General features: G+C 39.4%; 1 protein-coding gene across 1 annotated transcript; it reads right to left on the reverse strand.

The window, feature by feature from the left end:
• Positions 1-6,719: 6,719 nt before the first annotated feature.
• Positions 6,720-10,343, reverse strand: si:dkey-27i16.2 (regulator of cell cycle RGCC). The gene is made up of 5 exons (XM_034882725.1): positions 10,234-10,343; positions 9,288-9,452; positions 8,555-8,635; positions 7,892-7,954; positions 6,720-7,367 (listed from the first exon to the last, which is right to left on the reverse strand). Exons 1-5 carry the CDS (start codon positions 10,253-10,255, stop codon positions 7,360-7,362), a joined length of 339 nt encoding a protein of 112 aa, XP_034738616.1. The 5' UTR covers positions 10,256-10,343; the 3' UTR covers positions 6,720-7,359.
• Between the last annotated feature and the right edge of the window lie 2,891 nt (positions 10,344-13,234).

Raw genomic sequence — 13,234 nt, forward strand, 5'->3', positions numbered from 1 at the left:
GCAGAAATTGAGAATTTTATTTCTACCACAATGAACGCGTTGTTACTTATATTTCCTCTCACCCTCTCCCTCACCTCTCTCTTCCTGTGTCTCGTTTGTCTTTGCTCTCGCCTTCTCTTCTCTTTCATGCAGTTTTTTTTTATCCTCCCTCACACGAAATGCAATCTGAGCAGCTCTACCTCTGTCTCAAACCGACACAACTTGCCCATTCTCTCTTTCTTCTGCTTGGTAAAGTACCATAATCTTGACTGCTTGCTCGTTTCCAATCATTTAGGGTCTAATTTTGTTGAGTTACTATGTTTCTCTGCTGACTAAGCCGCTAATTAACATTACTTAATGGAACACAGAGGAGAATCAGTCACTCAACCAAAACTCTTCTAGTTTAAATTTAAACAGCCTGTTTTTCTCCAAAGGGAAATCATTCTGCTTTCTGTCAAAACATCAATAATCTATTATTTCCACATGTACAGAGAACAGACAAATCCCAAGCGTATTTTCAGGTCATCCCAACAAGGACCATCATGCACTGGAGCTTTTTTTTTTACCCATATACTGTAACATATTTTTCACCAGAAACTAGGACTGATACAACAAAGCCAATGGTGTTTGAGTCCAAATACATCATGATAAATCTGTTATCTCAGTGTCATTGTACAGATTACTAAAGATGCCCTGTTACTTCTATGTTATGTCCATAGAATGTATTTATAATCTCACAAACTGGAGTAATCAAAATAAAATATCTATTCTTTCTGTATCTTATTGTGGTTCTCATGAATATAGAACATGGCATTCGTTTTCAGTGGGCGTGAGACCAGGAGGTTTTCTGCTGATAATAGTGTTTTGTATATTTTTCATCCTACAAAATGATTATAGAGAGAGCATCACAATCCAAGAGAACATCTCTGTAAGTGCTGAATTTGAGTGCTCTGTTCTCCCATAAAAAATATCCCACAGCTTTTGCATTAAAGGACAAGGCCGGCATATTTTATCTTTTATTTCATTATCAACAAATCCCGCCAGCAGACCTAAACCAACAATGAATTTATCCAGCTAACAAGTACTGACTTTCCAGCCAGATGTAGACTATGCCTCTGTGCCACTGAACTCATTGCCTGTGAAAAAGACACAAAAAAGCCAAACAAGAGGCAGACTGGTGCATTGGGTGACATATTCTTTAATTACAAAGAACACAGACAGCGTAGCTCGTTCCTCGTAGCTCGTCAAACTAGCAAAGCGAGGAGCCACTTTCCCCCAGCTTGGTCAGTGACGGTTGCCCAACATGGAGCTATTCTGCTGCAGTTGTCAAAATAAAGTAATACAGTAACACCCAATGGTGTGGCTTTTTTATGTGTTTTTAATGGTTTTTGGATGGTGATGGAGTTCTGTGGCACAGGAGCATAAGCTACAAGCTGTGGCTGCACAAACAGCACTTGTTAGCAGGATAAATTCATTGCTGTTTTTTGTGCCTTTAATGGGATTTGTTGGTAAAAAGATAAAATAAGATTAATATGATCCTTTAAATACAGCTTTGGGTGCAAAAAACTGTGTTGCAAGAATGAAACAAGCTCAAGTCTAATGTACTATTCAACTGTAAAAGGGGCAGGTTTGCTTGTTACGGAGGTCCAGTAAAGAACAGTAGCAGCCTATAGTTCATCTAGTACAAGCAGTCCCACCTGCCCCCGGCCTAAAGCTGCCTGTCGACTACATAATGATCCGCCCTCTGTAAGATGGATGGCCTGGAGATACCACTGAGGCTGCTGAGACATAAAGCCTGCACACTCCCAGTGTGTGTGAGGGAAGTAACAACAGCAAGCAACAAGCACTTTCTAATCCTCTACAGGGTATCTATTCTGTTTCCTGTCCACAAAACCTTGTTACCACAAGATGTTGCTTGACGGCTAATTTTTCGTACTTGTTGGTCCAGTTCTTGTGGCCGTATTGGAGAAGAAGTTTCACGGCAAGATTTACAATTTTTAGGACGTATTCCTTTTCTAACTGCTCTCATTTTTCACATCATTATCTTGCAGATTCAGAGCTATTTTTGTAAAGTCGTTCCTCACTAGCTGAGGCCGGGCCCAGGCTGCTATCTCTCAGTTGCATCAGCTGGAGTTTACCATCAGATGGCAGTCCACTAATGCCTTTCTCAGATGTGGGTTACTGGTGGCAGGGGAAGGTTGCATCAGTGGACCTTGTGTGTCTGAACTCGCCGGCTTGTGCTGCTCTAGCACAGACTACAGAGGACTCCCAGAGGACTTCCCGAAAGTATCTTAGATCACTTAGATCACATTACAATGACTTTCAGTTGCACCAATTTGAACTTAAGTGCTAATCCAGGCTACCAGCCTTTTTACAGATCCTTCAGCTCAAATACACTGTGAGTTTCACTTCAATATCTGAGCTTAGCACCTAAAAAAAGGCAGCCTTTTTTTTCTGTGAAAACAAGGGAACATCCTTTGAAGTAAAGCCTATTTTTGCCCAGAGAGGCAGAGATTCATTCATCAGTGATGCCTAAATGTTAGTTCTGACTGTAGTCAGTAAGTGAATTCTACAATTTTTCTGACAAATTGAATAGCTGTTTGCATGGTGATGGGTTTTTGTAACCTAAATAGAATCAGATATTAACACTTGATAATGCAGTTTATGAAATATCAGCTCTCATCACTTAGAAAGATGTATCATCTCGGCCATGAAAATGGTTCACACCGTTGAAAAACTGAGAAAATTCAGCAGACAGGCAGTCTGGGTACATCAGGCAACTCTCAAGTCAACTCTTGGATCTTTAATATTGTACACATGTGTTTTTCATTCGCTGTCCTGAAACTACTGGGAACATTTAACAGCTGTAAAGATGCACTGAAACCTCCTTGTGTGACTGACCGCTTACTAGCTTTGTACATCACAACAACCCACTTGGTAGTCCCTAGCATTTAGTTAAACAATGTTCACTGTCACTTCCACTCACACATCCACATCTTCTCACAGCTTGTTTTTACTCCCTATTCTCACAAGTGTTCAATATATAACTATCACTTAAATTGGACATTATTAGAAGTGCAGAGGTTCTGCATAATCCAAGAACGGCATTATAACCATGTTATACATTTGAGCTCTTTGATCAACTCTATGTTTTTTGCTTAAATTCAAGTAAATTGCCTGTCTGAGTTGAAAGAGGAAGGGTGAAGTTGCTTCAAGAAATCCCCAGTCAGCAGTGATGTAATGGCTCATTTGAAGTTTAGGAAAGGCTGGATGAATCACATTCTTTGGGAATGAACTCCTCTCAAAGTAATTATTATGGTTTCCTGTACCATACAATGAGGTCTGGAGAGTCAGAGACCAAAACAGGAAATGACATGGGCCATCAGGTAGACACTTGGATTTACGTGACAGCAACCACAAAAATCCAAATGGGCCAATAAAATGTTTCCATTGCACTGACACTGATGACTTTAAAATGAGGTAGCAGTGATTTCTTTCCTCCTGAACGAGTCGAGTATTGCCTTTTAGATCTATTTCACTTTAAGATCCATGACATTATTCATGTTTTCTTATTTGTGAACGGTTTCTTTGCATCAGTAATTTTTGCAGCAGAAAAAAACGACCAATACGCCTTCTTGGGATAAGTTTACAAACACACAAAATGCTGACTTTGCATCATTAAGATAAACTTTTCAATTAATACACAAATATCACTCAAATACGCCTACTTCTATGCCAGCGACTCTGTGAGGTAATGCACAGGCCCATAGATGCCTTGATTCAATTTACTAACACCAGGATGCTAACATGCTATTGATTAGCAGGTACAATGTTTACCATGATAGCCATCATAGCTTTGCACATCATGCTATCATTTGCTAATTAGACACAAAAACAAAAAGTACAGTTAAGGTTGATGTATGTCAAAATTATGGAAATGCTGACATTCTGACTTGGGGATCGTGCTGGATGAAAAGTTTAAAAAAAAAATGTTTGTGCAACCAAGGCGTTAGGATACATGCTCTGGAAATCATGTGGAAACTATGCTGTTAGACTGGGTTGTTCATATTTCAGACTGTTGTACTCAGTAATTTACTGTCCTGTTATGTCATGATATCAAAATAACTGAAAAATGTTAAAACCATGCATTACAGTATGCATGGTTTACATGAATATCTCCCACACAACCGTGAAATGGTGTCATATATGAGATACCAAGTCCTTTTATTGTTCCAACTCCACGTACTGCCTTTTGTGAGCTAGTGCTAGAAAAACAAAGCAGTGATCCAAGTCCTTGATCCGGGCTCAGAGACGGGCCTCAGTTATGCAAGACCCATTCAGACAATGCAGTATGCATGTGTGTGTGTGTGTGTGTGCGTGTTAGGGCAGTTGAGCCAGCTAATTCCTTGGGAGAGCATTGTTAGCCTGGACCATTTGGAGAGCTCTCAGGGGAGAGGCGTTGCTCCGGTCTCTCATCAGGCAGATGACAGAAGACTGCGTGCTCTGCATGCTGCACTCATCTCGGCCATGATAGCTTCACTGCACAGACCATATCTCTGCTTCATTTACTCATTGTCTGATGATAACAAGTGTCTCCTTTCTGCTATACTCAATTACATCTTCATTAGCTTCCTAACTAGCTTAAAACCAACCAGCATTGCGTGTAGAGATTTTAAGTCTATGTGACATTTATTACCAAGATGCCAGAGTCTATAGGTGAGGGCTGAAAGAGCCTCAACATGATATGTATTATGTCTTCAACTCTCAAGACCATTCATTGTCTCATCATAACATCAATTCATTTTAATTTATCAGCTAATGAACTCCATTCATTCATAATTTACTCTGTTATCTAAACAAGGCGACTGGCTGACATGTTGGCCTCTTACTTTGGTGTGCTGCCAATCAAATACTGGACTCAGTAATTAGCTCAACAATGGGGAGTTGTTTGCATAAGACAAGCTGAGATAGTATATCAGATCCCACTGAAGAGCAATCTAATGAAAATCATACAGCATAATTAGCTGACGGTGACTTTTTTGTGCACAGTGAAATGACAACATGGATTAGAAAAGGTAAGTGTGGCAGCAAAGTCAAGTACCAGACCGGATACAGAGGCAGATCTGAGATATACCGTTACAAAACCACGTTGTACACACAAAGTGAGAATTCCAATCAAATGCCTTTCAGTTTCGTCTGTACTACACGGTCACGTTTCCTGAATTCTTGTAGTTTCTTGCCTTCTGTCTTTGAAAACAGGATGTGTCCCTTCGTTTAAGAGGGAAGTTCAATCATGTCAAAGCAAACTTTGTTTGCTACCACGTTCAACAGCTGTGGCCTCAATCAGTCATCCTCGCCTTTCTCTAAACGGAACTGACAACACAGGAGGAGCAGGTTACTTTATACCACCCCTGTGTATTTCCCTATTGTTTGAACACTCTCATTTTCCTTTTAATCCATCTATGTTCCCAGTATTCATCTTTGCTTTACAGTAATGTCATACTTTAATTTGCTCTCACAACCATACCCTTCTCTCGCCACACCAGTGCCAACTCTCGTCCCCGGTCAGCAGGGTTAAATAGTTGGCCTGAGTTCAGAGCAGTGAACTTTCTGTTCAAAGTGTCTTTTAATGAGATATAAACAGACATGGAACAGAATAAACGTCCAGCCTTCCTTCCTTCGGCCACTGCAACTGACATGATGTCAAAAAGCAGGTCCACCCAAGCAGTCCAAAAACAATATATCACCAGGGCTGGTGGTGTAGACGACGGGTCGCGTTAACCAGTTGTAAGGGGATTTTTAAAGAGTAAACAACGACGATTCAATAAACTGCTGGTCCATGACATAGGTTTCTGAGAGGGTAAACATTTTCTTTGGCTTTCATCACCCTAAAACCAGTCTGTGTCACTACAATAAGCTGTGCAGCTAAATACTTCAGAGATGGTTGAATGTCGCAGTTCCTCATTCACCCTCTCAACTTAAATCCGGCAGCTCCTCAGCAGACTAAAATAATATTGCATACTACAGCTGGATTATGCAGCTGATGTCACTCAGTGTAAAGTGAAAAACCTCAATTTAAAAGCACAACATTCACCTTGGCCTTGTCTGTTTCTCTAAGCAGTGTTGCTTTGACAACAGGGAGGTGACACCTGTACATGGATGAGACTCGGTGGAGTGAAATGACAGCAGAATATAAACAACCGCGGTGGAAAAGTCACAGAAAGACACTGCTAAGATGCTCTTTTGTAGGCGAGTCAAACAATGCAAAAACAATTTCCTTCCTGCAGTTCAAAGCTTGGATTTGTGGTAATAAGTTGAAGAACAGTCAAAGCCCCCGCAAAAAAAAAATGAGCATTGTTGTTCACAGCACAACTGACGCACTTCCTTTTTAAGCTGTCGTCACATGGTGTCTGAGCTAAATTTGTGGGTTTCCTGATTTGGAGGCAGAAATGAAACTTGAAGTTTAATCAGAACAGACAAACAGGAAGCAGGTACATACTAAGTAGAGTGGGTGAAAAGCATGTGGCGTGACAAAAGTAAGAGTCAATTTAGGGGATAGTGAAGGTTAAGACATATTGGATACAATCTGTTCTCAGTACTGTCGGGAGGAATTTTTTAAAAGAAAGGCTTTCAACATCGTATAGAGAGTTAGATGTGACCAGCAAGGGCACTGATGTCTTTGCACAGAAGATTACATTTAGTTTCAAATCTCAAAAAATAAAAAGGAAACTCATGCGGAATTCAATGAAAACGTAGCTTTATTTAGATTAATTCATCTGTACAACAATTTATATACACAGTACAACAAATGATATTAACAAGAACTGTACACTGGAAACGTCGGCACATAAACAACTTTTAATATTACGCAGGAGATCTGAACCCCTTGGACTTTAAATTAGTTTGAAACTAAAGTGCCGTCTGTAATTTCTAACAGTCTTTTAAACCTTTACAAATTAAAAATAAAAAAAATTTAAAAAACGCCACTGAGGATTTAGGGCCCTTTACTGGCATAGTACTCATGGGGATTTTATATGTGGCACGAACATGCTTTGTTTACTCTGGGCGGTGTTTTCTTGCACTCCCTGGACAGATGGAAGCTTTGTCTGGTTTCAGGAATATGTCACACATCTCGGATGCTGGAGGGACGTCATCTTGCCGGGTGGACGCGGCGTTGCCAGGGGTCTGAGGGTGTTCTTGCATTTTGGAATGGCGTGCCCTTTTAATTTCCGATGTTAACCTTTTCCCCTGGAGCAGCCAGGGGAGCTTTCGCTGTCTCAGATCTGCTCTGGTGTAGATCTGCCTTTCTGCTCGGCAGTAGCCAGCCATGTTGCCCCCGGCCTGTTTTTCCCCCCTCTGCATGGCTCGTTTACTCTCTGTTCACATCTCTGCAAATGATAGAAGAAGAGAAAACTACAAAAGCTCAGGAGCCAGAATAACAGAAAAAAACCACAGAGGCATATTAACCCACACACAAACATGCACTGCCTAATGGATGAGCCTTATGAAGATACTGAGGGAGTTACGATTCATTTGTAACATTAATTCTTCCTGCGTCAAGACCACTGATAGCAGCGGATGCATGTTTATTTCTTTGTAGTTTGTGTGTGTGTGCACACTGAAGCACCACTGCTTAAATGCTGATAGCAGGATCATGGTGCTCTTGTAGTCAAGTATGCTATTATCACTAAAGGTTGTGTAGATAGTCCACCTTAGTCCCCAGACATGGCATTTACACACAAGAGGTGCTCAGAGCGTACAAGGCACTCTTTTTTTCAATGTGTAACAAACCCTGCACTCTATCTGGGTCTCTGCCACCATTACACACCACAGCCGGCTGCCTTGTCAGTTTAAGTGCAAAAGGAATAAAGCAACTATTGTGGGGGGGGGGGGTATTCTCTTAAATACGCACCTGCTAGTTCCCGGTCCAACATGTCGATAAAACTCTCAAGTTCCCTTGTGTCTCCTAGCTTGGCTGCAGGAAGAGGACAGAAAGAAAAGGAATTTGAGAAATGTTGCCCAGTTCAATGGCATTTCCTTCGGGCCAGACGCTAATTCAAATCACAGAATTGCATATGAATCAAACTGCTTTTGGACTAGCAAAATGCTTTTTCAGCTGTGTTTTTTTTTTTTTTTTACAAACTGAGATGAGGCTGATTTTAAGCGCTGTAAAAACCCAGACAGTTTGATGGATCCCACCAAGAACTCTGTAAATATCTTCAGGTATTCTGCGTAAACACAGAGTGAATGACATCGTCTTTGTGTTCATCCATTGAGATTTAACAGCAGTTGTCTTTGCATCTATACATACAACGAGATGTAACCGCTCTCGTTCATTTACACACACACCTGAGCCAGTCTCCCTGCTACATAACAGCACAAATAACCCCTGCAGGAGACTGGGAAGGGAGGGGGAGACATCACAGCAGGGGCTTTGTTGTGTAAAAACAAAAGAGCTCCCAGCCTGATGTGGAGGGGTTTTGTGTGGCTGAGATAGTGATCAGAGCAAAAGTGATAGTGATCACTGTAAGAACGAGGGCTATCTGGATGGAGATGTTCTGATGGAGTCTCGTACCTTTCGGTGCCAGCGTTATGCCTGCTGTGTGAAGCTCCTCCTCGCTGGTGTTCAAACTGTTTCCCAAAGAAGCTTCACTGCCTGGGGGGGAGAGGGAGGGGAGGAGGGGGTGAGCACAGATAATAAACAGACAATCCCAGACAAGCACTAAGGCATTCAAATGATCCAACAACAACAATGACAATTTTTAACAAAATACAGGAGTTGCACATAATGATAACAACATGCAGTAATATGAAGATAAGCGCATGTTCACTGTTAGCCCCTCCCGAGTGGCAGCGTTGGAAACATTAGGGGGCCGAAATACTTTCAATAACGACTACGCATGGGAGCAGAAATACACTCTTCTTTTATCTTCTTTTATCTCATAACTATCGACAAACTCTGAACTGCAGCAGCAGCAACGACGACGACAAAATAAAAAACCCAGACAATTACAGACGGAAGTAATTGCAGTTCATTTTGGTACACAACTATTGTCATGAGCAAGAATCCACTTTACTAGAAGTGTACAGGGATGTGTCATCTTGTTCCACTAATTTCATGCAAATTAAAAGTGCCATGCTGCAGTTGTTTGGGCTGATAAAGGGGCTCAACAAGCACCCCTGGGGGATGCCACACAGCATCACTCACCAGCAAATGATGCACTAAATAATGTCCTTCTTTCCCTCACACTTCGTACAATAGGCAAACATTATCTAAATCACAGGAACGCTGTTCCGGTCTCACTCACTGCAATCAGAGTCCTCGACTCCGCTGTCGTCGCCCAGCCCTGAGCGACTTTTGGCCTGCTGCAGAACGTGCTGGTAAGCGTGAGGTTTGCTTTGAGAAGGGGCCTTCAACTCCTCCACCACATCCTGGAACTCCTGCAGCAACTCACCCAGCTCTAGCTCCAAGTCTGTGGAAAATGTGACAGCGGTTGGGAGAGAAACCACATTACTCCACTAAAAGAAAATGTTGAGATCATATCAAGTACTGGAAAAAGTTACATTAATACATGTTTTTCAATAGTTTCTAAATTAAAACAACAAAAAACTTCTTAGATCTTGGATGTTTCTGAATATATTCAATAATTTCTAACACAATTATCTTGATTACAATGCAAAACTGCACTTGAAGTTTCTGTTAGTGGGTTTTATCAGATAACTTGATGTGTCATAATAAACCTAACAGCCCGTAAGGCAAATAAAAACCTCTAACAGCCTGTAAAACACCTGGTTTGCTAACCGTGATACATAAATATTACAATTTAAATCTAAGTTTTATGCTTTACGCTGCAATAAAACATCGCTTTTGTCCATTTCTTAAATAAATAAGCATTCAGTAAATAACCTAAGAATTTCATAAATATGATAAAGCTTTCACAGTCTCCTATGGGGTGTAGGAGTAAGGCTAGTAGAATGCAGCAAAAACAATAAAAGCACATAAAAAAAAATGTCAGTGTTTGGGATATTATGCAAGAAAGCAGCCTAGATAAAAGAAATTGAATCTGTGTACATGAAAAAATATATACATATGTGCCATGTAGCCATAGTAGGCTACAGGATTTCCCTGCTAGTGTGTGATGTGACTTATAAAAAGGATTAGTAAAAAGCCTCCGTGAAAGCCTGCAGGCGTTAGCTGTACGGGCTGTATGATCACCATTTAAAACTAATGGCTCAAGTGGTCGTTAAACTCACCGGCGGTAATGTCTGAGGTCATGCTGGAGCAGTGAAATTAAAACACCACCGGGCTGCTGCTGGGCGTCTGGGTTCAGAACGGTTTAACGCGGATCTGGAAGTTTATTATAAAGCCCCCCCACCCCCCGCCAATCACATCTACTGTAGCCTGGAAATGGAAAAAAAGTGGGCGGAAAGTTAAAAGAAAAAATAACCGTCCGCAAATGAGACAGACAGAAAGAAGCTGTTACATAACTACTGATCCCACCCACATGCTTTGAAAGTTAGAAATAAACTGTGTGTAGTCTTTTAAAGACTACTCACAGTTTCTTTTAGTTTAGTGTTCATAATATTTTTTATGTTACATTGAGGAGTCATTGAGTGCTTTATTGAAGGATAAAAACGGGGATGGTGATCAATAGACAGACGTAGCGTGCGTCAGTTCGTCCACCTAAAATAAAAAATAAATAAAAAAGCAAGAATAATTTTTACTTAGCAACATAGTTTTAATTGAGTATTCTCGTTCTTGATTTCGGGAGGAGTAAACTTACTTGAATAAAAGGGCACTTAGGTAGAAAAAAGTGTCTTTTTGACCAACAACGTTTAAAATGATAATTCACCTGAGAGTGCAGTACCCTGCTCTGTCAACAGGGGCCCCTCAAGTGCAATTTCTGTTGAAACCCCCAAAGAACAGCTGCAATAAGTCCGTGTGCCAGATCATGCCATTATTAGTAGCTGTGCATGCTTACCAATGCTGAAGTAGTACTCTAATCCTTGTCTTAAGTAAAATTATTACCATAGTGTAAAATACTGCAATACAGCAAAAGTTAGGCTTATGATAGACTAATAAACCTTTGAACAACCTACTGTATATTATTTGTAATGTTGTTTTTGTCTTCTGTGGCATTTTAATACGTATGCTAGCTAATCAAAGTGGGGTTGATTTTAATTATTTACCCTTTGCACTGTGCTCTATAATTAAAATGATAATGACTATAATAATTATAATTTACTACTGCAGACTTTGCACTCTTCATTGCACTATTGTCTCAACCTGCCTACATTGTTTCTGGGTATAGTGTGTATATTGTGAGCAATCCAATGTAAAATGACTTGTATGTGTCCTAATACCTGGCAAACAAAGCTGATTCTAACTACTTAATATAGTTTCATCTTTTTAACATCATGTATTAAGAATTGTGTTAATGCAAGACCCAGAAGTCATATGCCAGCTTATTGAATCATAATTTCCATCAGTCACACACCAATCACAGCCATTCTCACATCAAGAATCAGAGACGGAAAACTTTATTGCCTGTCATGACAGACAATCGTCTTAGACGTGGCCTCAACGTACAACGCGGAAAAAAACCAGGACAGTAAACATCCAATAGCTTGTAAAAAATAAGGCGGTCCATTTAAATAGACTCCATTCACACTGATCCCTGCTGCACCAATGCTGCCTCTCTCTCTGCTTAGAAAGCTTTGCCTTCACTCCACCACCCCAGAAGAAGGCCATGACTTTGTTCGACAGACAAAAAAGTGATGAAGTCATAGTATAGTATGTCAAAAAACCTCCTGGTATAGTAAGTTTATTACTTTTTTCAACATGCCATACTAAGCCTTTTTCACTTTTTATTCATTCTAGACTGATTATTTTTGACACACTATACTATGACTTTTTATTTCCATTATGGACAGACAATACTATGACTTTTTTTCAACATACTACACTATGATTTTACCACTTTTTTCAACATTGGACACTATGACTTATTTGACATACTATGGCATGACTGTTTCTTATTTGGTGGCACTGTGGCTGCAAATAACAATAATAAAACAACTGTTATAACAAATAACAGGATCTGACACTTGGTTCAATCCCCGGTCAGGGCTTGACCTTTTCGTCTGCATGTTCTTTCAGACTTCCGGCATGCTATACTAGAATTATCACTTTTTTCGACATACAATGACTTTTTTCAACACACTACACTGTGACTAGCTTTTTTCGACATACTATAAATTTCTTCGACATACTTTACAGACTTTTGTCAATATATTAAACTAACTTTTTTCCAATGTACTATAATAGGATTTTGTCGACAAACTGTACAATGACATTTTTGATATCCTATACTAGACTTTCCTTTACCTACTATACGATGACTTAATCATGACCCATTTTTATGACTTTCTTTGACATACTATACTTTGATTATCAGTTTTTTCAACAAACTATGACTTTTTTCAACATACTATACTATGACTCACTTTTTTTATTTGACTCCACCACCCCAGACAATGAATACCAGGACCTTTTTCAACTTACAAAAAAGTGACAAAGACATAGTATGGTATGTCAAAAATAGTCAGAGCATAGTATGTCAAAAAAGTCATAGTATTGTATGTCATAACAATCCCTGGTACAGTAAGTTTAGTAGTAAGTATCTCTTTTTTCGACTTACTTTACAATTACTATTTTTTGACATTCTATACTATGACTTTATCACTTTTTTTTCGACTTGCTGTAATAAGCCTTTTATATACTATACTATACTACCATTACCCCTTGTTTTGACATAACATATGACTTTTTTAACATATATTTTTTATTTACTATACTACAACATTTTATCTCTATTGTTTACAGACTATGCCATGACATGACTTTTTCAAGACACTATACTATGACTTTTATCACTTTTTAAGACTTACCATACTATGACTTTTTAAGACATACTATACTGACTTTTTTCAATATACTAAACTGATTTTTTTCAATATACCTTCCAATATACTTTCTTTTATCTACTATATGACAACTTAATTGGGACTTGTTTCCAACATACTACAATATGACCTTTTATCATATTTTTTGACGTGCTGTAATAGGGCCTACTTTGACTTTTCTGACATTTTGTACTTACCCTTTTTCCACTTCTTTCTAAATTCTTATCTAGGACTTTTTTCACTTTTTTAGAGTATTAGACTGACTTTTTTAAACATCCTATACTACAAC

Source organism: Etheostoma cragini, chromosome 10 (assembly GCF_013103735.1).
Source record: "Etheostoma cragini isolate CJK2018 chromosome 10, CSU_Ecrag_1.0, whole genome shotgun sequence".
NCBI classification, from domain to species: Eukaryota; Metazoa; Chordata; class Actinopteri; order Perciformes; family Percidae; genus Etheostoma; species Etheostoma cragini.